This window comes from Carettochelys insculpta, chromosome 9, assembly GCF_033958435.1.
Source record: "Carettochelys insculpta isolate YL-2023 chromosome 9, ASM3395843v1, whole genome shotgun sequence".
In the NCBI taxonomy this organism is placed as follows: Eukaryota; Metazoa; Chordata; order Testudines; family Carettochelyidae; genus Carettochelys; species Carettochelys insculpta.
In genome coordinates this window covers 9,519,458-9,546,978 of record NC_134145.1, presented here as the reverse complement: position 1 = coordinate 9,546,978, position 27,521 = coordinate 9,519,458, and the positions used below count along the sequence as shown (strand labels likewise).

The window sequence follows — 27,521 nt, the reverse complement described above, 5'->3', positions numbered from 1 at the left end:
GGGTTTACCTCATATATTTAAAAATCAAAAGATTTTATTTTTGGTCTTTACACCAATGGCATTAATTTAGATATCCCTGCAGTTCAGATTTTAGCTTTCTTTTAAAAGAAACAAGAACTCAGAAAGTGTTAGGAAAATAAAAGGAAAGCTGGCAGTAACTTAAAAAATTTAAGGATAAGGTTCTGTAACTGCAAGCACAAAAAAGATACTGTACAGTGGTAGATTAACACACAACTTCCCATGTAGAGCTTTGTAAATTTACCCCATGGTCTGTGGGTATACAGATGATTTATGGTATTCAACACATAATCTTTGAATATACCGAGCATTGTGAGGTCTTCCTGTCTTTTGTTTTAAGCATATGAAACAGATCAGGTTAGTTGCAGAGAGCTCTTTTATGCTATATCCCTCTGTAATTTCTTTCTTAAATGGTAATCTTTTCCCTTATTGAATTATAAAGTGCTGGTGAAATTAGGCTAAACAAACTTCTGGTTCAGGAATGGTAAATACAGTATATCCCTAGGTCTTTTAAGCTGTTGTTTTATTTCAAAAAGTTCCTTGCAACATAAGCCTTAAACCAGACTGCATAAAAATGTTTTGACCAAAAAAGCAAAAATCCAGTTAATGCATTATATATATTTGTGGAAAAAATGACTATAACAGCTTTCCCTTAAAGGTTTAACTTTTTTCTTAACACAAATGCAAACACAAATAGAATTTCAAATGGATTTGCATCTGCACCACATTCATAAACAAAGCTTAACAATTATTTATTCAGAACCTTTTTATTTGAAAAAGAAAAAAACCCTCTTAAACACTTAACACCTTCGATTAACACAAGCACTCCCTGATCAAGGTGTTTCTTGCATGGCTAGCATGAAAGAGAGATTGTGAAAAGATTTCATTTACACAGCACATTTGAGAATGCTGTTTGCTCTAAAACCAATAACTTGCTAAACCACTGTATTTAAATCTACATATCTATAAATTCCTACTGTCTACATATACAGTACACGCAGGTAGGCAGGAGAGGGGAGGGGAGGGCCAGTCACGAATATGATGCATTAACCAAGCCTGTCTTCCTCGCTCCAACACAAATGATAGATGTCTTTATGCACTCCACATCTAAAAATAGATGTTGACTCAACACAGAAAAGTACGTGAATGACTAATATTTGCTTCCACATCCTTTTGTATATAGCAGGAGACAAACTCTCTACTGATTTTACATTATAAAGTTTTTAGTGTCTTTTTTAAATAAATGACATGTTTGTACATGACTTTACAAAACCCCCATGCTAATCAATAAGACTAAAAGGAAATGGAGGAAAAGTAAGGAAAGAGCTCAGAGAAGAATGTAGCTAAAACATTTACACACAAGATGGCAGATAATGCTATACCAAAGCACTGGCACAAGTAATTAGCTGAAGAGCTTTCAAATATCAAATGGATGAGTACCAGAGCAATAAAGAACATTATGGGTGGGATTTTAGTGAGTGCCCCAATGACTTCAGAGCAAGTCGCATGGACTTTCAACGGGTCATGTGCTCTTAAGTCACTTACAGGCATTGCAAAACCCCACCCGGGGTATTCAGGTGTAATGCTGAGAGTACAGTCCATGTAGCTCAGCAATCCTTCATGTAATTCCTGCACGGTGCTTGGAGGCTTGGTGGGGAGCTCCTGGGATATCACAGGTTGGCCTTTCATCTGTGAATCACAAAGTTAAAAAATCTGATCTTGGATCATACATGAGTATGATAGTTTCTTAACTCTCATTTTATGTATAATCACCAATCTGCCACTCAACTTGGAGGCAGCTGTGAGATGTTTGTCAGGCACTGCTCCAGATGGACCCAGGAACTGAATAGCAAGGGTGCCACATGGTAACTCTGGGGCGCACCAGTAGGACCACATCTGGGAGAATTCACAGCATTTGTTCACACAAAGCCAGGCTCCAGCTGGTATGATCTCTCAGTTTTCAAGATAAATAATACTTAAGTCTTGAGATAAAATCCCAGCTCTACCAAAGTTAATCAGAGATTTGCCACGTATGTCAATGGAGCCAGGATTTCATTGTGAAGGCTCAGAGTCTACCATCTCCACAAAATAATCCTCTATACTATAAACACCCTACCATAAGAAGGGCACTGTCAAGATTTACACCACTACAGTTCAACCTACTTCAGACAAAAGAAAAGCCAAAACTTTAAAACTACCCCTCTGAGCTTGGAAAAAATCTATCTGCTCCTAAAAACAGAGAACTGCCAGATAGACAAAATCCTTGGGCAAAAAGCCAACCATAAATCCAGGTCCGGGATTACTTCAGTTTAGCACATTCATCAACCTTGTGCCCTATTTTGCCTTGAACATAAAAGGTATATGAGGAGAGAAAAATAACAGTTTCTGGAGACTGAAAGACTGGGATTCTTGCCTATTTTAATATGCTGCTCTATTCGTGTGAGCCACACAGACAGGCAAAGTGGGTGCGGAGAGACACTGTGCAAAGTTCACACTCACACAAACATATCCACCCACATCTCATGTAAACTATATCATTAGCTCAGATCTAATTTTAGTTCCACCTGCCTTAAAATATTCAGGTTGCAGGGGATCCTGGGCAAGGAGCTAGCAAAGGTTAGTCAGCTATCCTCATTCTCCAAGACCTAGGGTTCAGAGTGTGGGAATGGACACAAGGCTAGGGACAGCAAATTCTTCTTTCAATCTTCCTAACTTCCCTCCTCAATCAAGCATCCTACTTATTTTTATATGAGGTTACAGAAAAAAACACCCAACATCATTTCACCATGCTGTAAAGGGTTTAGAACAGCTAATATGACGTCATGCCAGAATAGGTTCCTGTATTCTTATGAAAACTATAGAACATTCAGAAAAGATGGTGTATGAATTCTTTATATTTAACACTTTTCTCTCATTAGAACTTTAGTTTGCATTTTACCAGCACGAGGTATCTAAAACACTAAGTTAAAAAGAAAAAAAAAACCTTACTACTGCAAGTTCATAGTAATGATGGTGAGCATAACATCTGCTTAGAGAAAGGTTGGTTCAGACACTTTACAGCTTGGAAGTAGAGGGCTGTTCCACTCCATCAGATCATTTTCAAGCTGCTTAGGTCAAACTGCCAAGGGAGACAATGTGATATTGTTGAGTTTGTTTTATGGCTCACCAGTCTCCAATGTTAATTTGCGTACATATTTATAAAACAGTTATGGAGAAAAATATCTTTGCTAGACTACTCCCAGCCCTACAGGAAATGAAATAAAACTCATTCAAAGGACTGTCTCTTCATTAGACAAACTGCCCTTCTTAAGAATCTGCCTCAAACTCTAAAAATTCTGGGATGGATGCGGGCTCAATCCACTTTGTGCTGCTCCATGCTTTGTGACTCTACGTTTGTCAAATACTATTGTATATGGAGCTGGATCAATATACTTCTCTATTTCAGCCACTCAGAAATGGAGTAATTTCCTGCAGTCTCTCTTTGACAAGCATGCAGTATAAACAACTTGCCTTAGCGTTAGATGCATTCCCAAATTTCATGTCTGCCATGGATGAAATTACTTAATATTTTCAGTCCATTTGTACCAAACATTTTTCAAGTTGGAGAAGAGTAACTCCTCTGTTGATTTCCTCATAGCCCTCAGGACTCTTCAGAATAGAAGCTGATACATTTTCATTTTCTTATTACACAGAACATAACAAAAGCAGCAAGTATGAACTTCTCTCATTCCTCTTAACAAGGCCAGAACTTTGACACTCAAGAGCAACAGTTTAAATGAGGAAACAACCATTCCACTGCTCATACACTTAAAAGAAACATATAGCAATGTGTTTATCTGACCACTGGACATAAGTCCATCCTGTTCTTAGTATCTGTTCTCCTGAAAACCTGTTCCACAGAAATAAGTCTAGACACTAAGTTAGCAAAATAACATTTTTGGCTTTTTTGAGGAACTTGTTCCTCCTGCACTGCAGTAATGTTCCTAGGTCGTAACACAGTGTTTTGGGGTGCACTGGCCTTTTTCCATCTCGCTGTAAAAATTTCTTTATGTGACATAAGGTTTTCACTTCTTATTGAGAAATTAATACGACACCACTCATTGCCAGCCTGGAGTTCATGAGACCAGTGCCGAGCATTTAACCTGTAAATATCGTCGTACGCACAAACGCCCAAAGACTATGGAAACAGTTCTTACAGTACTGATAAATCAAACACCTGAGACATAGCTACAATCTTTGTTAAGTTGCAAGCCATGTTGCCAGCTTCTATGACTCCCTGTATAGCCCTGGGATTTTGTACACTGTCTGTGAAACGCTCTCCAAAGACAAAGAGAGTTAACTTAATAATGACCTCATTAACAATTCTGAAAGATTCTAGTTGGCTCTTAGATGGATATCTAGGGAGGAAGGAGAGTTGTCTGTTCAAATAATTAGATTAATATTCCAGAAAACCAGGTTGAATTCTTGGTTCTGTCACAGATTTTCTATATGGCCTTGCACAAGTCACTTAACTCAGAGGGGAGGGACAAAAAGGCTAAAATGGGGATACTTTTTCCTCTCTTCCAACAACTGTCTTATCTATTATACTTTACCCCTTATTGTCCTTTATTAGGCACATGTCCAGAACCTACAACAGGATCTGATCTGGCTGGGGCCTCAACCTGCTACTGAAAGGCTACAAACACCAACCCACTCCCTCAAAAAGCCCAAACAGTCTGCCTCACTGGAATGACACGTAAATGAACACTTGATAAGCAGTCATGGCATTTTGTCTTCAGATCTCAGAGTGCTTTAAAAAGCTAAGTTAGCACTATTATCCTCATTTATTCTTCCCCAGGTAGGAAATTAGGGCACAGAGCAGTGAAATGACTTGGTTGGATTCACAATGAGTTAGAGGCACAGAAGGAATTCACAGGTCCTAATGGCACAAGAGACCACTGTGACCATCTGGTCTGATGTACATAACACAGGCCACAGAAGTTCCCTAAAATAACTCTTGAAGTGTATTGTTGGGGAAAGAAAAAATCAATCCTGATTTAAAAATTGTCAGAGATGGAGAACCCATCATGTTGATTAGTAAAGTGTTCCAATTGTTAACTACACTCACTGTGAAAAATTTGCCTCTTACTTCCAGTCTAAATTGGCCTACTTCAACTTCCAGTCATTGGATAGCATTATAGCTTTCTGTGCTAGACTGAAGAGATCAGTATTAAATATTTATTCCCCCTGTAGGTACTTTTATACTGTAATTAAGTCCCCCCCTTACCCTTCTCTGTGTTACGTTAAATAGATTAATTTCCATGAATTTTCCCTCTAAGGCAGGTTTTCTAATAATTTAACCATTCTCATGACTCTTCTCTGAACCCTCTCAAAATTATCAACACCTTCTTGAATTGTGTGCCCTGGAAATGGACACAGTATTCCAGCAAGGGTTGCACTGTGCACAAATACAGAGGTAAAATAACCTTTCTATTATTAAGTTACACCTCTCTCATTATGCATCCCAACTTCACATTAGCACTTTTGGCTACAGTACCAGACTGGGAGTTCATGTTCAGCTGATTATGACCCCTAAAACTTTTTCAGCATCATTGGTGTGGTCTACTTTCTTAATTCCTAAAGATACACACAATTACACTTAGACATTAAAAGACATTGCATGCTTGTACTCAGCTTACCAAGTGATCTATATTGATCTGAATGTGACCCACCCTCTTCGCTATTTAGTCAGTTCCCCTTTTTTTGGGTCATCAACAAACTTTATTAGCGATGATTTTAGTCTTTCCTCTAGCTCACTGATAAAAATATTAAATAGAGTATAGCCAACAACAGTTCTGTACACCCCTGAAAACACACCAGATTGTAAACAGGAAATTGTCATCAGTTAAATTCTGAGACCTTTCCATTACCCAGTTTTTAATTCATTTAAAATATGGTGTGTTAATTTTATATTGTACTCGTTTTTAAATCAAAATGTCAAACGCCTTACAGAAGTCTAAATATACTTTATCATCATTATTATCTGTATCAACTAAACTTTTAATCTCATTAAAAAAGTTAGTTTGACAGACCTACTTTCCTTAAATCCATGTTGATTTGCCTTAATGAATGCTATCATATAAGATTATCATCTGTTTTCCCTGAATACAAAAGTATTTACTGAACACGTCTGCCTATTGGTATTCCTAATAAAGAATTTCCCCATATTGGCTGCAACACTTTTTGAATTAGAAAATTGTCATAAATGTTTAGAAATCCTGGCCTCCACATTTCCACATGCATGCTCTAACTCTTGCAAAAATCTGCAGATTTGTGAAAATTCTCTAACAACCCCTCCCCCTGAATTGACCAAATTGTTTCCATATTTGTGTCATTCCTGTCCAAGAGCGAGAACATCATCATCCAGTAAGACTATTCTTTTTTTCCTTGAGGTCATGAGTTGTTTTACACTTGGCATTTCAATGAAGCTTTATTGAGATTAATTATGATTACAGCTAAGGCAGAAGGGTCTGTCCCATCATTTCAGGGAGGCTATCGACTGATAATAACCAGCAGCCCTGGGAAACATCAAGAGCAGTGCTAAAAGAAATAATTGGGTATGATGCCTGGAATGGAAAGGACTCCTTGGCAAAAGTGAAGCGGAAAGCAGGAGATCTCAATTAGGGCAGATGCACAAAACAGAGATAAAGACTTCCTGGTGCTTGCTGAATACAACAAAGCCAAATTAGAATTTTCACGAAAGTCCCTTTCGTTATAGTTACAGAGCTACTATGGGCAGAAGAGTGAAAGAATGTTAATGAACACCAAGATGTCCAGAAGGTTACACATATAGAACCTCCTCTTAAAGAGCAAAAACCCAGCAAGTAAGCTAGTAAGTCTGCTAAGATTCTTGATGTCTTTAAAGCTTCTTGCCTGCAATTTTATCGCCACCATTGTACAATCACAGCAGAAAATCTCTCCTTTATATGACTAATACTCATCTGGTACTCAGTGGAAAAAAATAATACTTAATTTTAAAAGGAACAGTAGGCCGGGTTGGGGGTGGAGGAAGAGGGAGAGCTATCCCCTAAGTCTGCAGCAGGCAAAAGCCTATAATCTGAATTTACATAAAAAGAAAGCAATAAACGCCCTTTTGTTTCCTAGCCCCTCCCCTAATACCTGAAAAGCTTTCTGGGGCTGGGGAGGGTGCCTGAGTATAGCCACAGGTAACTGATAGATTGGTTAAATGCACCTTAGATTCTGAAATAGGGCAACAGCACTGAATGCCATTGTTCCAAGACAACATCAGTTGGTATGATCAACCACCACTCTCCACTCACCCTGCTGCAATTATCCACTCTTTTACCACCTGGAAGTTAAATTACTGCCATGTGCTCTGCATGGGGGTTATATATTGAGACCACTTGGAAACTATAGCTAGGGCACAATGGAAGCACCCACTTATTTAGCAAAGCATCATGCAGAAAGTGCACATCACCAACATGCTGTAATTAGCATCACCAAGCTGCCAATAAATTTCTGGCTGTAGCACACTATGTTGGTTTTAACTCCTCAGTCTCTGAATGGTATGGAACATAGTAAGACAAGGGACCTCCTTTCACCCTGTACCATATACTGCAGCTATGGCCAGCAACCCTCCTCAATGTGAATGGGACCGGGTGCTGCTGGCAGGACATTTGTAGTTTGGAAATCTTTGGTTTGCCTAAGGCACCATTTGGTAACCTTCTGGGAATTCTTCACACTCAACCTTTTTACTTGACCATGACTTGAGTGTGCAGGGGATCAGGCACTGTTATCATTTGCTTGCCTTGCACTCAAGTATGCACAAGTCTGTGACTGCACGTGCTTTTAAAATCTAGCATGGTTAAAAAAAATCTAAAACAATTACATTAACATTTTAAAATAAAATAATGGTGGCCGTGCTCTGCTGTGGGGAAACACAACAGTCAAGCAGTTAATCCATCTTCTTGGTCTTTGCCAAAGATTTATTCAATGTGTTTTTAAACTATCATCAACACCCTCAGTCCTAGGGACCTACACAAAACAGAATTTAGCAACAGTAAACATTTTTCACAAACACTAAAAGGATTAAATATCAGCCCTTGTGTGCTGCACTATTAACGTCATTTTCAAAAAAGCTTGCAATTGTAGTAATCGGAGATGCAGAGAGATCCACTGGCTACACTAAATTGTTTTGAGTGCTTAATCTCTCTCTCTCTTCAGGCACAGAAGTTTATGCTGATAGGAAACAAGAATTTAGGCCAGACTAGTTCTTCACAATAGCTCAAATTTTTGTAATAAGATGATTTTTGTCGTGAGCACACCCCTGCATTATACAAGTCCTCTTCTTTTTGTTCTAATGAGATAGTACACGCAAACGTCTGTCAGGGAGGAGGAACATCTATTTCTTGCACAGTAGCAAACATGAATAAGACCCTGCTTTTGGTAGACAATAGTTTTCTTTCGATTTCAAGCCTCCCTTCAAAGTTCTATAGCCCCTCCTTGTTCTAACACCCTCAATCATAATGCTCAGATCTTCTGAATCATTTGAGACATTGTGAAATGCTTCCTCCCCCCAGTGGTTTGATCATTGGCCTGTTAAACACAGGGTTGTGAGCTCAATCCTCAACGAGGCCACTTAGGGATTAGGGCGAATAGATGTCAGGGAAGGTGCTTGGTCCTGCCAAGAGGGCAGGGGACTGGACCAGATGACCTCCTGAGGTCCCTTCCAGTTCTAGGAGATGCGTGCCTCCAATTATATCCTATCCTCTTAAATTACATCCATTTTATTCAATGCTCAAGAGCAGAGTTTAAGCAATCTATAGGATATACATGGTACATCTTACTTCCTTTCTGATATTTCATTCAACTTCTAGCCTATCTTGAACACTAGCAATCACATTTACAAGTAGGCTTCCATGCCAATTTCATGGATGGGCAAAATTCATCTTTTTAAAATGGATACCATCTCCAGAAGATGGATTTGTTTCACACATGAGACATACACCTTCATTCACCCCATGTTTTGTGGAACTACCTGGCAGCTTTAACCGCAACCATAAGGAATGTCCCCACCGTTGCAAAAAGATGAGAACAATCTAAAATAGCTTGGTTAAAATATGCAATGTGATTAGCTGAGAATGATTACAGCTCATATAATCATCTATAACTACATACACACACATCCACTATTTGGACTCTCACTTTGGAACAGATATTCTGCTAAGCAATCACCTCACACCTTTCATTATGAAGGATGTCATCATGAAACATAAAACACTTAAATATGCTCTTATTGATAAAAAGGGATTACTTATTATAACATCAAGAGATTAAAGACAAAAATCCGTTTCTTCAATTAATGTATTCTGTACCTCTGACAGCAGATTGTGTGCAATCACTTGTGGTGATTTCGCTGCAGAATCAAAAACTGCTCTTATTTACATGGATTTTTCATAAATATCAGGCGAAAGAAGAATATTAAAAAAAAAAAGCCAAATAATCAGTTGTAAATCCATAAGCATGACAAGACTGTGATGAAGGGACAGCTGTAGAAACTGAACTAGTTTTGAAGGATTTATAAAGGATCTTTCATCTGTGTGAAAGAATTAGATTTAAATTTGTTACTACATTCAAAAACAAAATCTAAAGCTAAAAATCTAAGAACAAATCAAAGAAAAACACTTCCCTTCCTCAGATCCCTGCAATTTACATGAAATTCTGTGCTGATGGGTGCATCTCAAAGTATTCTTTTGTGCACAACTTTTTTGTGCATGGCCGTTGGCCTTTACTCTTGAAAATGATTTCCAGTTTAGAGTCAGATTGTTTCCCTTCCTTAAATAGCTATGCAGGGTCAAAAGGACAGTGAACACACTATTCAACCACATACTACTAGACAACCTCCCCAGACCATGGTTCTGGGTGTAGGAGCATAACTGCACTGTACAGTACCACTGACCAAAAAAAGCAGTAGTGTAGCACCTTAAAGACCGACAATTTTAACACGTAAAGAGCTTTCATGGGTTATACCTGCTTCATCAGATTTGGAGCAGAAATAAGAATCCAGGGTTTATGTAGCAGGGACAAGGTGGGGGAAGTAGGAGAAAAAAAAGGGGAGGGGAGGGAGTCACCTGTCAATGGGGTTTATATAGCAGAGATGGTGTGGGAAGTTTGATAAAAGGCTCTTTGCTACTGTACTTCAAACAACATTCTTCTGGTGCATTTTATTTACAATAGGTGCCGTTCCAAATGGAGTTCAGACTGCCAATAAGCATGCATATCTTATTGTGTATTACTGCTTATATGATATTGTTACAGTCAGTCAAACCTGGGTATTAAAAAAATAAGGCTCCTTCAGATTAATTCAGGTAATTTTGATAACACATATTTAACCTGTGTCTTTTGAAGCTGTATATGGTCAACTAATCCTGGTAAAATGTATAAAATTCCCATGCCTATACAATAGACTTATTTCTTTGTGTATTATTTATTTTTAAATGCCTTCAAAACTGCAACAGAATTTCACTTCTGAAATCAAAGTTATTTATAAGCCTAAAAGAAACTAAAAACCAGAAAACTGTTTCCAACTAATTTCAAAATGTGTTTTAAAAGACGGATATTAAAGAAACAACTCTCTTCCAGAAATGTGTGGTGTACCAAATTTCAACCCTAACACAAACTTCCACTGCAGATATTGTATCTCTTTAAAAGGACACCCGCATAAAATAACTGTGAATTTAAACTATTTACAGAACCTTACAATAGCATAATAAATTAAGCAGTGTCATGATATATTATATATATATATTTTTTTTTTGCAGGTGACACATTCCTCAGCAGCTGCAGAAACTCAAATAGAACACCACCATTCTTCCTCAGAACCAGAAAGTGAAAGTGAATAAAAATAGAACTTTAATAATAAAAAAGATTAGACACTTTGTCCCAGTTAACTAACATGGACCTAGTAAATGCACAGCATTAAAAGTAGGAGGTAAACTAGATGTTTATTAAAATTCTGAGTTTTAAATCTAAGGCATTTAGAAAACAGGTAAGAACATGTATTTTAAAACTATTGTATTCATCCTGTCAGTGTTGCTTTAAGATAAATGTACAGAACAAACTGCAGCTCAACCTTGTGTGTGTCATGAATAAGTTGCAGGGTATGAGCATTACACTTCAATCTGCAGCAGCTGATAAAAACAGTTGATTTTATTGCTATACTTCACACATTCTGATAAATTAAATAAAAATTTTAACTGCATCACAATGTAGCGTAAGGATTTTGGTACACGCTATAAATACATCTATGTGTGATGGTCTTGATCCTGTAAGATGAATTTTGGAAGAGTATTTTACATATAAATCTCAATCATTGATCTCTTGTTCTCTTAAGGCTCAACCCTTTAGATTCTGATTAAAGAAGCAGATCCAGAGGATACTTGTCTGAAATCAGAGATGCAGTCAGAAATTCTACAGTGAAAATTTTTGCTTTGACTACTGAGGAAACCAGTGAGAAACTAATGGCATGTCTGCATAACATAACAGGTAGCTTCTACTTGATCTCTAGTCCTTTTGGGGTGGCATTTGGGTTTAGGAAAGTTCATCAAAGAATAGTGAAACTGGAAGAATAACCCCTGAAAGCATGTACTGTTTTTCAAAAATGACCACTAGCTGGGAAGAAGTGTATCTTGATGAGCTGGGGGCTTTTAATGAACTGAACATTTGATAATCACATGCCAAATTAATTAACACAACATGTACTGGGGTCCTTTATGAATGACACAACTCTATATTTCATCTTTGTTTTATGGCCTTCTGTGACTAATGGTCTCTAATGTATGGCTGTTTATCCTAACTTCAAATCTCATTACAGTGCTTTCGAATATTTTCTGAGGTCCCCCACCCCCCCACCTATAAACAAAAATAGTAGCAGTTTGAAAGGAAACAAAAGATTCCACCTGCCATGCATCCTTTGTTCTAAGGAACAGCTGGTTAGCTGTGCCCTTTACATAGTCAGATTAAAATACTGATGAGATTTCCAAAAACTATCTCAACTAATTACTGCCCTTCCTAAATTTAGTGAAAGACTCTTTGTATGCTCTTACCTTTATGGTTTTGGTCTGGAGTCTGAGTCCATTTAAAGTGTTAATGGCTTTCTCTGCATCCTTTGGATCAATATAGTTAACAAATCCATACCCTAAACTCTGCCCTGTTGAAACATAAGAAACAAAACAAAACAAAAAAAGGACTCAGTATCTTTTCAGCACATGAATGATTTCCAAATGTGAAATCAAAATTCTCTTCCATTTGTTTTCACCCCCCGGTTTCACCTAAACTCTCTACTTACAGTAGGGTGTCAGTTTTTCATCATTTCATTCTGACTTAATACAATGTGGAAGCTAACAGAAAATGTTTAAGAAGCCACTGCAATGTACATACCTAAAAGAAAAAAAAAAGCTAAAAATGTTTTTCTACAAGTTACCTGAAAAGCATGTAATGTGTTGATACCAATCGAATTTACCTGAACGCAATTAATAGCCTTGTGTTGAGTTTGTAGCAAACAAAAAGATCAGATGTACAAGTAACATGGTTCCCATTTATAATGAAATTTTTAGAGAATCTGTCTGATTTTCATAATTGTAAAAGTTCAGAAACCTCCTACATTTACCATACTCCTACAGAACATTTTGCTCAGTTGGCTGTAAAATCGACTTAAACTTTCTATATTATTGACTTGTGAGTGGCAACAAGTCACAAGTTATTGACTTGTGAGTAGCAACAGATAAATGAAAAGAAAGGGAAGATGACCATGTGCCAGGATAAGCTCTTACATTGTTTTCTTTAATATGTTGGTGATGCCGGCAAAGACAATACGGTGCAACTGCTGCTGCATCCTGATGGCAGGCGCCCATTTTAGCAGCCAAATAATTTCAACAGCTTCTGTTTTACTGGTAATGTCTGTGTTTATGTTTGTAGCAGGAGACCTGGTTTGACAACTTGGTTTATTAACATGGAGCTAGTGATGTACTATTATTAATGCTATACAAATACACACACAGCAAGTACAACTAGGGGTCTACTATGGAGTAGGATAACATCAACAAAAGCGATGTGAAAATGTGTTAGACTTTTCACTCACTTATTTTACAATACAACATTGTTCACAGGACACGAAAGACAGTAGCTACAAAGAAGCAGATTTTTGCACTCAGGCTTCCAAATTCTTTTATCGTATGGGTCATATTTAATTTATTTTGGATATCTGGCAAAGGCAATCATTTGTTGCTTTTTTAAAAATCAAACAGGCAGACACTGGGTATGCAGAAGTGATAGAGAATCAGGTTTTGAAAAAAATATGTCCAAGAGGCAGGCACTTGGCTGAATCTTATCCACTGCTGTCATACACTTTTATAATGAATTTGGAAAATGGTAGGTCCAAATCCAACTGGCATATGTGCAAAGGAATCATCTTGATTCTCTGTAAGAGGGGGAAGAGGAAGAAAGGTTGTGAAAAGGCCCCACAGGGAGAGCCATAACAGGATGTAAAAACTATATTGCATAGGGTCTCTTATTGCAGTAATGCAGAAGTACCTACCCAGCTCCTTCTTACAGGACCGCACAGGAGAAGCAGAGGCCACAAAGGCCCTCCATGTCAGGTGCTATGCCCTAGCGTAGTGGAAGAGATTCCCTCTCTGCCACAAAAAACGTGTTATTTTGGCTTTGTGCAGAGAGAGAAAATGAATTTGGACCACTGATTTAAAAAAATAAACAAGAAAAGTGTTGCATAACGCGTTTATACTGGAAGTGTCTCAGTCTGAAAAAATCAGATCAAGGTGCTCAATTTTTAAGGCTTAAATGCGGCACACCTTTAAAAACCTCACAGAAATTATTTATTTCATTGCTACAATGACCACATTCAGCCTTACATACAGGAAATTGCTATTTTAAATTACATACATCAAGGGAGCACTTCCATTCAGTGCATCCAGAAATACAAGTACAAAACATACCAATTCTTCCTGAATGGCTAAATTCAGCTAAGTTAATATATTCGAGTCCCAGTTAGCGAGCATTAACCAAAAGCTGCACTAAGTGCCCAGCACCACTGGCTCATATTCTAGAATTAGGGCTTGTAAGTCCTACCACAATACAAAAAATAAACAACAACAACAACAGGTATCTAGAACTTGCATTGAAGTTTTCACAGGTAAAGTTCAATAAAATGATATTTCACACATGGGGAACTGTGACACACAGAACAAGGCCCAGATTTTCAAAGCTATTAAAGAGTTGCTCTGTTCAGCACTGCAAGTTCTAACTGACTTAGATGCTTTGCTCTGTTCTTAAGAGAGAGAGACTTTTAGACCCAGATCCTCAAAAGGTACTTAGGCACCTAAGTCTAGTTGCAGTCAATGGGATTTAGGTTCCCAGATGCCGAAGACACTTTTGAAAATGGGACATGTCTGTGTCACTTGAGTGCTGCAACAGATATCTACCTACTTATCTATAGGTAACTAAGAATCTGGCCCTGAATGACCTGCCCAGAGTCACATGGGGCATATGAATGGCTACACTGGGTCAGACCAAAGATCCACCTACCTCGGAACCCACTCTTCTGACAGTTGCTAAAGCCAGGTGCTTCAGTCATAACGAACAGAACATATAATCATCAAGTCATCCATCCCCAGCTGCCCATTCCCAGCTTTTGGCAAACAGAGGAAAGGGATGCCTCAGAAAATGATTCTGCATCCCTCCCCCTCCTGGCTAATAGCCATAACAATATCTTCCAGGAATGTATCTAGCTTCCCCCCCCGCCACCTTCCAACACTGTTATTACATGGGCAAAGACTTCCACAGACTTAGTGCACATTGTGTGAAGAAACACTTCCTTTTGTTTGATTTAATCCTGCTATTACTTTTATTTGTTGACCCCTAGCTCTTGTGTTATGAGGAGTAAATCACATTTCCTTTCTACTTTCTCCATGCTAGTCATGATTTTACAGATCTCTCTTGTATCACTCTTTGTTACCTCTTTCCAAGCTGAGAAATGGCAGTCTTTTAACTTCTCATAAGCAAGGTGTGCCATACCCCTAATCATTTTTGTTGTTCTTTTCTGTACTTTTCCAATTCAAAGATCTCTTTTTAGATTTGGGGCAAAAAAGTCAATGATTCAAGATGTGGGTATACTATGGATTTACATAGAGGCAATATGGCGTTTTCTGTCTTATTATCTATCCCATTCTAATAATTCCCAACATTCTTTTAAGTGTTAGGCCTGACACTGCAGAGAGTTACTCATGTAGTTGAAACTGTTGGTCCCAGGATATTAGAGAGACAAGGTGGGTGAGGTAATAGCTTTTATTGGACTGATTTCTGTCAGAGTGAGAGAAGCTTTTGAGCCACTCAGAGTTCATCTTCAGGTCTGGCAAAGTTACTGGGAGCTGCACAGATAAATGCCAGGTAGAACAGACTGTTTTGCATATGTAGTTAGCACATACTGTAAGGACCATTCAAGGTAGAGTGACATGTTAACATCTCTGCAGCCTTAGGACAAAAAGAGGAGGTTATTGGGTTAGAAATTATTGTAATAAACCATAAAACCAATGTCTCTACTGAGTTCATGATTTTTTTAGTCTAGGAGAGTTACGAATTTCATCCCAACGCTTGTCTTTTGAAAGTGTGTGCAGGTTTCCTTTGAGGACCAGGCTGAGAGGTCACACACAGAACGAGCACTTTGTGAAAACTGTTCACCCATTGATTTAGAATGGTTTTGACTTATTTTCCTCTATGAGTTCATCCAATAGTGTAGGGATTATCTGATTTCACTCTATTGGGGAATTTAGTGCACTCACGAGGGACACCACATGTTGCAACACACATATGTGGGATCCACATATCTTGAAAGGTAGGCTGATGATGGTAGCAATGAAGATATATCTATAGATGTTTCATTCATTTTTTTCTGACAGGATTGAGTATTACTTTCAGGTGGTGTATCCTGGTCTGTGGGGAGCACGGGTGGGTTTGGAGAGACTTTGGAGTTGTCTGAAGGCTAGAAGCAGGGATTCAGGAAGCATTTCTTTCAGGATGTGGTCACCGTCAAGTACATGCTGGAGGAGTTTGAAAATATCCCATCTGGGTTCCAGTGTGGGATGTTAGATGACAACAAGGTGTTCATGGCTGGAGAGGATTTTATTGGTAAACAGTCTGTTACTCTGTGTCACAGCTAATGCCAGATGAATCTTTGCCAGATGCGAAGAAGTGCTTCTATGTGGCTCAGGAGCTTTTCTCTCTCACCAACAGAAGCTAGGCCAATAAAAGATATTACCACCCCAACCTTATTGCTCTTATTTTTCAGACATGTTTGCATAAACACCTTGGCAAGGAAGAGAATATAGGCAAAAGCAACCTAAAAGGAACTCTGGGGAGGGGAAGAGAGTAAGATGAGAGAAAGGATACAAGAGGTGAAAGACGCTGATCTGGAGACAAAGCTTCCTATGTCCCCACTAATCTTTTCTCTGGAGTTCCCTAGTTATATCATTAAGGTTACTTTGCATGGCCACCTGCCATCCTTCACACTAAATGGTAACCACGTGGATGCTTCCTCAAAAGTGGAAGGGACCCACTCACCTGAGCAAAGCTGCACCTTTACATGTTTGCACAGACTGGTTCAAAGAACAAAATTAAGATGTGCATCCAAAGAAGTGACTGATAACAAATGTATAAAGCTATGCCCAAACTTCTATTCCTAAGCTATTGCTGTGTTTTGATCACATTGCATGGTAATTCCTACATCAGCTGTGTTACACCGTATATAATTTCTTGTGGAAAGTAAACTAAGTTGGCCAGTACAACATTATAACAGGTACTTCAATGAGTCCAAAACGGGATATACTGCTTTACTACTAAATGAACCATAAATCTCAGCACACAACAATCTTGATGCAATTGTTTTAATTACCAAATTTTTGTTCCTGCATTCTGACGTATGATTTAGCAGTCTGTACTTTATAACAAGGAGGCTGATGGAAAAAAAAAATCTCTTTACGGCAGATTCAAAAGGAAAAATCCACAGAAAAATAATTTTGTGAAAACCTATGACATGAGATTTCTAGCAGACACTATAAACTTTTAGGCTGCAGCCACACTAGCCCATCCGAAGGAGGAGCTATGGCAACGAGCCCCTTTGGCAGATGCTAATGAGGTGCTGCTACGAATATGCAGCACCTCATTAACATAATGACAGCCATGCACATTTTGAAAGTGCCAGTTTCGAAATGCATGCCACCCGTGTAGCTGGGGACCTTTCGAAACGACCCCCTGATTTCGAAAGCCCCTTCTTCCCATCTGGTTTTGTCTCTTCATGTTGACACCCCACACATTCGGTCTTCTGAGTCCCACGTGTGATGAAATTAGACTTTCTTTGGCCTTGAAATCCACTGAGACGTGCACAGCACTCATCCAAAGCCCAAAATTGAGGCCTTTGGGCCTTTCGTGCCCATGAAAGGCACTAAGCTGTCTGCACTGGAGGGTGGAGCCCTTAAGCTATTCACAAGCCCTGGTATAGTATGGACACCAGTAATGCCAGGTTCCCTACACCAGGATCCTTCCCTGTACCTCACCCCATGTAGAGGTGAGACATTAACTGAAAACTTTGGCTGCTCTCCTGAAATCATCTTGGGATGCCAACCAGTATCCATAATTTCAGTGCTATTCTTGCAATGCTGTATCTCCCCTTCAGTAACTGGACCAAGACTACCAATCAGCTACCAAACAGCCATCCGACAGTAACAGCATCCAGTCACCTGTTACCTAGTCTAGGGATTTAAAGAGATCCCTACAGATAACTTGCAGTACATCACACATTGCTTAGTTTCTTTAAATTCATCACTGCCTTCTGTAGCTGTACTTAATCCCATGATATTTAGTGAAAGGACAGTTGTTACCTGTTCCGTAACTGGTGTTCTTCAAGATGTGTTGCTCATGTTCATTCCACAAAAGGTGTGTGTACTTGCCATGTTCACCCATGAATTTTTTTCACCCCATCAGTACTGAGACAGTAGTGTCTCTACTGACACATCCCCGGTGTCATCTAAGAGTGCTCCCTCTGGCTCAGTTCCTTCTTGCTGGAGACTCCAACCACCGGGAAGGAAGGCAAGGTGTGGAATGCATATGAACAACACAGGTCAAAGAACATCAGGTACAGAACAGGTAATTATCTTTCTCATTGAGTACTTGCTTGTATCTATTGAGCAACAGGTAACTACCAGCAAAATCCACTTGGAGACGGCCAGGAGTCATGAACAAGAAGACTGCAGACCTGCCCTGCCAAACCAGCATTGTCCCTAGTCTGGGAGACATGGTGTAGTATGTTGCGAGGATGTGCACCAACAATCACGTCACTGCCCAACAGATATCCTGGAGAGGGATATGAGTCAGGGTGCCACCGAAAAAGCCTGTGCCTTAGTCACCTGCACAACTGGCGGGGCGGGGGGGGGGGAGGGTGAGAAGGGAGAGGAAGGATGCCAACCAGGATGTAACAAGTGCAGATTCACAAAGTGATCCACTTTGAAATTCTCTGGGTAGAGACTGGTTGACCTCTCATTCTCTCAGATACAGAAATGAACAGCTGGGTGGATTTCTGGAATGGCCTAATTCACTCTACGTAAAAGACCAGAGTTCATTATACAGCCAAGAAATGAAAGTGCCTCTTCTTACTTGAAGAGTGGAATACGGGACAGAACTGGTAGGAAACTATCCTGGCCCAAATGGAAGGCTGACACTACTTTTGGTGGAAAGGCCAGATGGGGACAAAGCTGAACCCTGTCCTTATGGAAGACTATATGTGGTGGCTCCAAGGTCAAGGCTCAAAATTCAGAAACTCTTCTAGACAAAGTTATCACTGTGAGGAAGAGTAACTTCCAGGACAAATTCGACCAAGAGCACACAACCAGTGGTTAGAACAGGGGGACTGTGAATCCAGACAGGATTAGGTTCAAGTCCCATTGTGGGACCACCGGTCTGAGAAGGGGAAAGAGATGTTCCGGACCCATACAGGAACCTACCAGTCATCTAGTATAAGATGATAGTGTGGCCTTGCATTGGTGGACGAAAAGCAGAAATGGCTGACTGCGGCACCTTAAAGGTGGAGTGTACTAACTGTCTGGTCCTTCAAATAAATAAAAAAATCCAAGATTGATTGGACTGGGACCTTCACTGGTGAGATGCCACAGTCCACTGCCCAATGCATAAAACTTGCCTATTTAGCTGGATAACTCTGTCATGCTGAGGGTTTCCTGCTCATGAGGAGGAGGACCTGGCGAACATCCTCAAAGCAGATCTGTCCCTCTGGGTTCAGCCATGCAGCATTCATGCTGTGATGTGCAGAGATGCAAGGCTGGGGTGAAGGAGAATGCTGTGGTCCTGGGACAGGAGCTCCAGGAGGAACAGCAGCAGATGTGAGGGAGGGCACTGAAAGGCTTGACATGGTTTCAAATCCACACTGATGGGGCATGCTGGTCATATCATGACTGTGGCCTTGTCCTTTTTGATTTTCTGTAGGACCTTGATGAGTGGAATTGGGGAAAACGTGTAGAGCAGATCCCCTGTCCATGCCAAAAGAAAGGTGTTCGAGAGGGAAAAAACAGCCAAGGCTGGAGCAGAGCTGTTCTGATGCGCTGTCACTGGTGGCACCCCTTATGCTTTGCCCGGGAAATGACATTCCAGGGGGAGCTAGAGGTGCTCCCCTATGGGTATTGCTGAGGAAAAACTTCAGGCATAGGTTCACATAGCAAGCATGCACATCTTTTGGACATGAGCAAGCACTAGACAAAGGAGGATTTCTTGCCAAACTGATGTTCAGTGGGCTTCCCTATTAGGCCAGCTGAGATGATGCTAATTATAACAGCCTCCATTAACAACAATTACATTTCCAAACACCTTCATGCTTTGTCTCAAACTACTCATGACTCAGAGAAATTTCCCATAAACATCTCAACAGCTACCTCATTAGCCTCGTTCAGTTTGCTATGCCAGCATGCCTACAAAAACCCTGAAGAGGTTAGGCTTCTGTTATGTTGATAAAACTGTGCCATGCTGACCAACATTGTCTCATTTAATTTTATTATTGTTTGTCCATTTGTTGTCTTTTGCCTTATATTTAGATTGTAGGCTTTTTGGGTAGGGAGCCATCTTGTTGTTTTGAGTTTTGTTCTGGGATTCTGATTCATGGTTAAGTCCCTTAGGTATTGTAACAATATAAATAATTAGACAATCTGAACAAGAGCTAGGGAGCTTTCCATTTTACAAGCTTTCCAAACACAGGTGCATATCGTTAATACATTCCAGAGCAGTATCTTTCAAAATCAGGTCTGGTTTCCCAGTGGAAGCAGCAAACTCACCCAGGAAATGCAGAGGCAAGTTTAGGAAAAAAATAAAAAGTATTTCTCACCTCCATAACATTTTTGATTAATAGTTTTCACTTACAAATCAGCAAAGGCAGAACATTTTTGCATGCTCTACAGATTGTTTTGCCTTTTAACACATCCTGATAAAAGTCAGCATGCAAAAAAGAAAAATTATGAAATGGCCTTCTCAACACCTTTAAAAGAAGCTTGCAAAATGCCAGATTTCTGTTTCTTAACAAACATTAAGGCTGTGTCTAGACTGTGGCTGCTATTTCAGGATACAAACCCATGGTTATTTTGAGCACGGTATTCTGGTTCCGCTGCCCCTTGTTGTGAGAGGGGTAGCGTAAACCTCGAAATAGGAGCTTATTTTGAGCTTCAGTGCTGTTCGGATGACACCAAGTTTGAAATAAGGTACCTCAAAATAATTTACACAATTTGCATTGCACAAATTATTTCAAGTTAGGGATACAGTCTAGGCGGGGCCTAAGAGTAGATATGACACTCAGGAAAAATTCACTATCTCCACTTAAAACCACCAGGAATATCAAAAAGATCTATTTATATTTATAGTTCCATCATATTGGATATCCAGTGTTTGAGCAACCCAACATACTTCTTTCCTCCTAATGATTATTCTTTTTTAAAAATCAGATTTTAGGGGGATGTGTAAAGAAGGCGGTGACATGGGAAGAAATTAGGAATCATAAACAATGATCCTATTTTATAAGAAAACGTATTTTGGTGGAGAGGTTGCAGTATTCAGAGATGGTTATATGGATACTACAGAGATGGACACAGTCAAAATATACCAAGTCAGATGAGCTGCCAAGATCATCATCATTTTAGTCATGAAAGGAAGTAGGTTTCTCCAAAAAGACAAACACGCACATCAGCGTTGAGTCTCATGAGCAACAGATCCAGAAAACTCAGCTTTTACTTTGGTATCAGTGGATGGAAGAACATCTAAAGCACACTTTTCACTGGGTGCAGAACCTTAACATTAAAACTTTCCCTCACCAATCTTTTGTTTAAGTATTTACTTATGATTCATTGATCAGATGGTCTTTATCAGTAGTTATACCTATGGAAAGAGGAGGCAGTCTACTGACTCTTGGACAATTTTAGAGTCCCCTTCCTGCCAGACACGGTTTACAAAGAGCTGTCCATAGTCTTATTCAGAATACTGTTTGGAGGTGAGAATACTTCCTGTTCAGTCCACTTGCCTTCTGCATCCTTGCTCCTATAGAGTGCCCATTTTTACAAGAATTTGATATGTCATCTATTTATTCACCCCTTTCACAGAAGGACAGAGGAAGTGGCTGTCATCCAAGAATGTGTACTGAAGAAGAGTATGTAAACAAGACATAACGCCACCAAGATGGGAAAATTAAGACAAGTCTCTCACTGCCACAATCCAATATAATCAGACTGTGAAGAACACTATTTGTCTCGAGCCAGGTGTAGCTAACACATCAACATCTAACTACCCTTCAGGCTATTTAAAATAGATGTGAATTGCTTCAGAATAAACCAAGTTTTGTTTAGGGAAGCTACTGCTTGTTCAAGAATGAAGAGAGAGTCCATTTCTACTGTCTTCTAGCCTATCTGCTAGAGTTTAGCAAGCATTTTCAGGGTCATTCTCAAATCAAAAAGGGGAAAGACATGAACTGTGAATGGCTTGGTACTTCACAAAAGAAACGAAAGTATTTTTGATGGACATAAAAAGATAACTCCTGAAAGAATACAGGGCACAGGAGACAGTGCAGTACTACTGATGCAAAACCATGCACCATTTTGGCTGTGTTTACACGAGCCCCAAACTTCAAAATGGCCACGCAAATGGCCATTTTGAAGTTTACTAATGAAGTGCTGCAATGCATATTCAGCGCTTCATTAGCATGCGGGCGGCCGCGGCACTTCGAAATTGACGCGGCTTGCCGCCACGCGTCTCGTCCAGACGGGGCTCCTTTTCGAAAGGACCCCGCATACTTCAAAGTCCCCTTATTCCCATCAGCTCATGGGAATAGGGGGACTTCGAAGTAGGCAGCGTCCTTTCGAAAAGGAGCCCTGTCTGGACGAGATGCGCGGCGGTGAGGCGCGTCAATTTCGAAGTGCTGCGGCCGCCCGCATGCTAATGAAGCGCTGAATATGCATTGCAGCGCTTCATTAGTAAACTTCAAAATGGCCATTTGCGTGGCCATTTCGAAGTTTGGGGCTCGTGTAGACGTAGCCTTTGAAACTGATCTGTAAGTGTGTTTGTATCTCTGACATTACAGAAGGTAGGCTGGGCCCAGGTAGCATAAATCACAACCATGCGAATGCATTTTAGACCTTCTTAATACGCAGGTTCTTACAAGATGAATTAGAGCTCTAAACTACTGGAACAGCAATTGTTGCATCATAAGCTGCAAGATTATTCCAGTGTCCAAGAAATGCTGAACCCTCTCCCCTGCAGGCTACCATACGGATAGGATTGAGAGAACTGCTTACTGCTAGTTAAAAATGAAATGGTACTAACAAAAATCTAGCTAGAAAGAGTGGGTCTTGCAGGACAGGGATACATGGGAGTCTACAGTAAAACAAGGCTTCTCTTCTCCACGCCCGCCCAAAAGCCATCAGTTGTCAGGGAACATGATAAAATCAGCAAAAATGAATTTCAGGAGATGCTCGTAAGGTTCATGATTTAAGACTGCACCTATGCGGAAGCTTCAGAAAGGCACCAGAGTTTAAAGCACACACACTAACATAAAATACTGCCTGGAAAGGATGGGACCCCTCAGAAAATTCTTCCCCTGAAGGCAATGAAGCCCTGCAATCAGAATGGCAAAGGTTGCCTTCTCCCATAGGAAATCTCAGTAAAAGTGAATTTCTAGCACTACCTAAACTCTAGTAATGCCAGGGGGCATCTGACAAAGACTCATGTGCAGCAGAAACACGCAGAAGGAAGTGGTGCGGTGGCTGATCCACAAGTGCAAAACAAACTCCCATAAGAACTAATGCCCATCACAAACCTCAAGACCTCTTCTTCCAAGTGCAAGCTGCACACCTTCTTTCATAAACTACAGCAGGGAGAGTACAACATTTGCTTTTTCCTCTCTCATATTATTGACTAAGTGTTTTAATGTACAATAATGGATCGAACGGCTGGAATGTTGGGCACTGGCAACTCCTAATGAATTCAGGCAGAAGTTGAATATACTCTGCGCCTCTGAAACTCAGGGCATAGTTTTACAGTGCATAATGTTTTTCATGCTGAAATATCCCCAAGCGCCTATGAAACTAAGCGAACTAATAAAATGGGCTTGACAGTCAAAAGCACTCACAGCTGACCAGTTTTGTAAATCTCACCCTGTACAGGGCACACACCATTGAAACAGGGTGCTGGCAATGGTAGGATTATGGGGAGGAGCAAGCAAGGGGCAGGGTATCAGGGAAAAGAGCCAATGCTGGAGAAGGAGAAGAGGCAGCACTGAGGGGATGAAACCACGGATCAGGTGCCTGTAGCCCTCTCACTTTTGGGGACCTTCTGTCACTCCTGCACTGAAATACCACTTCAAAGATAAGCAGAAATGTCCTGTCCATCAGATGAACTGGGATGGCTGCCCAAGGCCCCGTGCTTTTGGGAGCATTGCGGCAGTCACCCCAGCTGTCCTATGGACCAGAAGAAGTAGGATTACCTGGGGCAGGGTGCAGTTTGGGCAGACAGCAGCAGCAGGGAGTTCGCTCCCTTGGGTGGGTGGCACAAGCGGTAGCCTGCTCCTGCTACATCACACTTGGCCCTCCCAGCCTGCTGAGCCCCACAGAGAAGCAGGGCACAGCTGGCTGGGAGGGCACAGCCGAGCGGAGCATGCTGCACCTTGCACTTCCCCTTTGGTGACTGCGGGGAAGCAACCCCTTGCTACTGCCACTGCACCCTGCCCCAGGCAATCCCCAGCCCAGTTGGTCAGGGAGAGGACAGAGTAGGGGTGGGATGGTGTAGGGGGCTGCCCTGGGCTCAGGGCACTAGGTGGGTGTACCCCCCAGGCCCCACCCCTGCCCTTGGGACGGTCCAGACACAGACTGACCAGGACATGGCACAAACATTCAGTAGAGGGAATGAAGACTGACGTATCCAACTGGATCTACAAGGGAAGATTATTCCAGAGAGAGAGACATGTAGAAACTGTTTCTGAGCAGCTGTAATCAGTGATCTGTAGGTTTGATTCTGATTTACACTTTTGCCTTCATACACCTCTTATGAAGGTACAAGGACTTTAAAGAGGGTGTAAAGTTTCCTTTTCCGCTCTCCACAGCAGTATAAACAAGCATCTAGCCCAGTGCAGTTAAATTACAAGGCATAAAGAAAAGAGTGAGTTTTGGAAACCTTAACCTTTAAGTTCCTGCTTGTAACAATGTCCCTCCAGCTGGAGATAGAATTACTGCACTAAGAGTGGACAGAACTCCATTCAGCAACACACCAGACACACGCTGGGCAACCTGCGGCCTGTGGGTCACACATGGCCCACTGGGGTTCTGTGTGTAGCCTGTGAGAAATTTTGTTCACCACTGCCCACGTGCAGGGTTGCCAGATTCTGCTGGTTTCTGACCACATTATTTTCTTCCTACCAATATTACTAAAGTGACATGCATGGAAAGTAGGGGCATGTGAAACGAGTTACAGGCTGATGGCACCCAACAGTGAGTGGGAGAGCCATGAGCTCCCTCCACAGCCAATTAAAGTGCTGCTACAGTTCAATCAACATGTCCAGGGAATTCTAGGTATGCAGGTGCATTTACCAAAACTTCCCTACCCTGGGATATCATCTTAGTTATGACAATCTTGCTGCCCACTGAAAGGAACGGGGCTGCTCATGCAATCTACTGACTAACTTAACTTGCCCATTGCTGCTCTGGACACCTGGCACTTTAAAGGAAGACTGGCATCACTAGCATCACAAACATGTTTCAGAAAGTGAAAGAAAATAAAGAAGAAACAGGATACATCCAATTTAAGATCTGTGCTCCCCACAATCCTTTCAGAAGTTTTATTTTGATGACAAGTGTGGGCTCATTCTCCCTCTGTCTGACAAACACAGCCCCAATAGAATCCTGTAGATTGGCAGATTTTGTGTTCTGAGAAAGAACAATGATTCAAGAACAGAATTGTGCTACAGTTGACCACAACAATCCACTGATACGGAGTAATGTGCAGTTAGGACAGAAATCCCCATGAATTATGACTTCTGTCCAGCTCAGTGAATCCAGCACAGAAGAAGAGACAAAGACAAAGGGACACAGATTAATAACACAAGCAGAAATAAAATAAGATTCAGCATGGAACGATGAAAACTAGTACACCAGAGAAAAAAAATTCTCCCTCTCATGTTCTCACACACACACAGATAAAAAATGATGCTAAAAGAGACCTACAATAGGGGCAAAGCACAAATCCAATTATACGTGTTTGTAAAATGCATCCTATGCTCCACCATTAAAAAAAACCCATCATATCCTGGAGCAAGCGGGCAAGAGCCCTCTCTTTCCCTCCACCTTTGGCCCACATAGACTTAGAAGAGTGCTCTAATTTCAGGTCATGAGAAAAATACTGACTGGAGGCAGATTCTTGAAAACAGCAGTGGATCTGACTAGAGGACTTCAGAATGACTTATGAGCAAGACAAAAAGAACTAAATATGCAAGCATTAAATACTCTGTAAATATGCTAAGTGATGACAAAAAGGATGCATAACAGCCTACAAATATTTAAGTGTGTAAAACCAAGGAGGGAGAGGAATCATTTAGTGAGATCTGTAGGTGTAACCGTAGGAAGTAGGATGAAATTAAGAAAGGAGAAGAAAAATAGTAGGCTGAATTTCAAAAGAAAAACTTCCCGACAGCAATAACTATTAGGCTATGGAACAGTCTCCCAAGGGAAGCAGTGCAAGCTTCATCACGGGGGACACAGCCACCTCCAGATTTCTGAAGCACAACACAGAACGTGGAATTTATCCAACAACTTTAGCTTATTAAGGTGAAACACAACAGAAACTTCGCAGGGATGTGCTCACCACTAATCAAAATGGAGTTCAAAATGGAGGCAGCATAAAGAAGACACGTTTGACTCTGAACTCTCATTGGCCGTATCTTGCTCAAATATCTAATAAGATTAATGTATGTAATCTATAGATATATGGACTGCACTGAAGAGAAGCTAATTTTTTAAAAAAGTCTTCTACAACAAGAAGTGACTTAGACCACTTAGGAGCCCAAATCCCATTTGCTAATGCGACTTAGTGTTTTTGTCTCCATGGTGCGGGAATGCTTACTATGCAGTATGATTTTTATGATTTTTACAGAGCACTAGCACTCGTTAACTGGTCTGCATATTCCCTACTGCGGTTTTAATGAAGTGCTGTTGAAACAGTACTACATTAAAGCGCACTAGGGAAGCTTTAGTGCACATCAGCAGGGTCTACATGGGCCGATTAGCACACAACGCATTAGTGCTCTTTAGAAATCACTCTGAAGTCACTTGAGGCTTCCTTGAAAATTTTATCCAGAATTCAAGTTTACAAAAACCCAACAACTGTACTGATTAAGTGAGATATGCACCGTTTTATTCAAGATAAAAACATATGCAGATGGGTAGCTGAGCCAAATCAGTGATACAAGTTCAGTCACTTCAGATGCCCCTAATGACTGATCAATGAACAGGAATAGCAGGGCTCAGCAGAAACACAGCCTTGATAAAACATTCAGCATGGTCTATTTTTGTTGGAAGGACAAGAACACATTGTCACTCAAGGAGAATAGGTTAGAAGAAGAATCACCGGAAAAGAGATAGCCACCTCAGAGCAGGAGGTATGTTATGTTGGGGTAGCAGCAGATAGCTACCTGCACTGAGAAGCACATGAAAATAGTGGGGGAAAAAGGAGAAAATATTCTTTTACAAAGATAGGATTGCTGCAGTGTATAAAACATACACTCGTGATCACATCTAAAATCTACTTGACTGCTAATTAAAAAACCTGGTGCTGTTCTCATTAAATTATTGTATTCAGCTACACTTAAACAAGGCTCCCTATACCCAAACATTCTGCGTCAAACAACGGAAACA

At 40.5% G+C, this 27,521-nt stretch overlaps 1 protein-coding gene across 7 annotated transcripts in view; it reads right to left on the bottom strand.

Moving 5' to 3' along the window:
• ELAVL4 (ELAV like RNA binding protein 4) overlaps positions 1–27,521 on the bottom strand; it is a 78,426-nt gene that overhangs the window by 6,867 nt on the left and 44,038 nt on the right. For all 7 annotated transcript variants that reach the window (XM_075002345.1, XM_075002346.1, XM_075002349.1 and 4 more), the window contains one exon: positions 12,123–12,226. In XM_075002345.1, the coding sequence (XP_074858446.1) occupies positions 12,123–12,226 (104 nt within the window). The remainder of the gene's footprint in view (positions 1–12,122; positions 12,227–27,521) is intronic.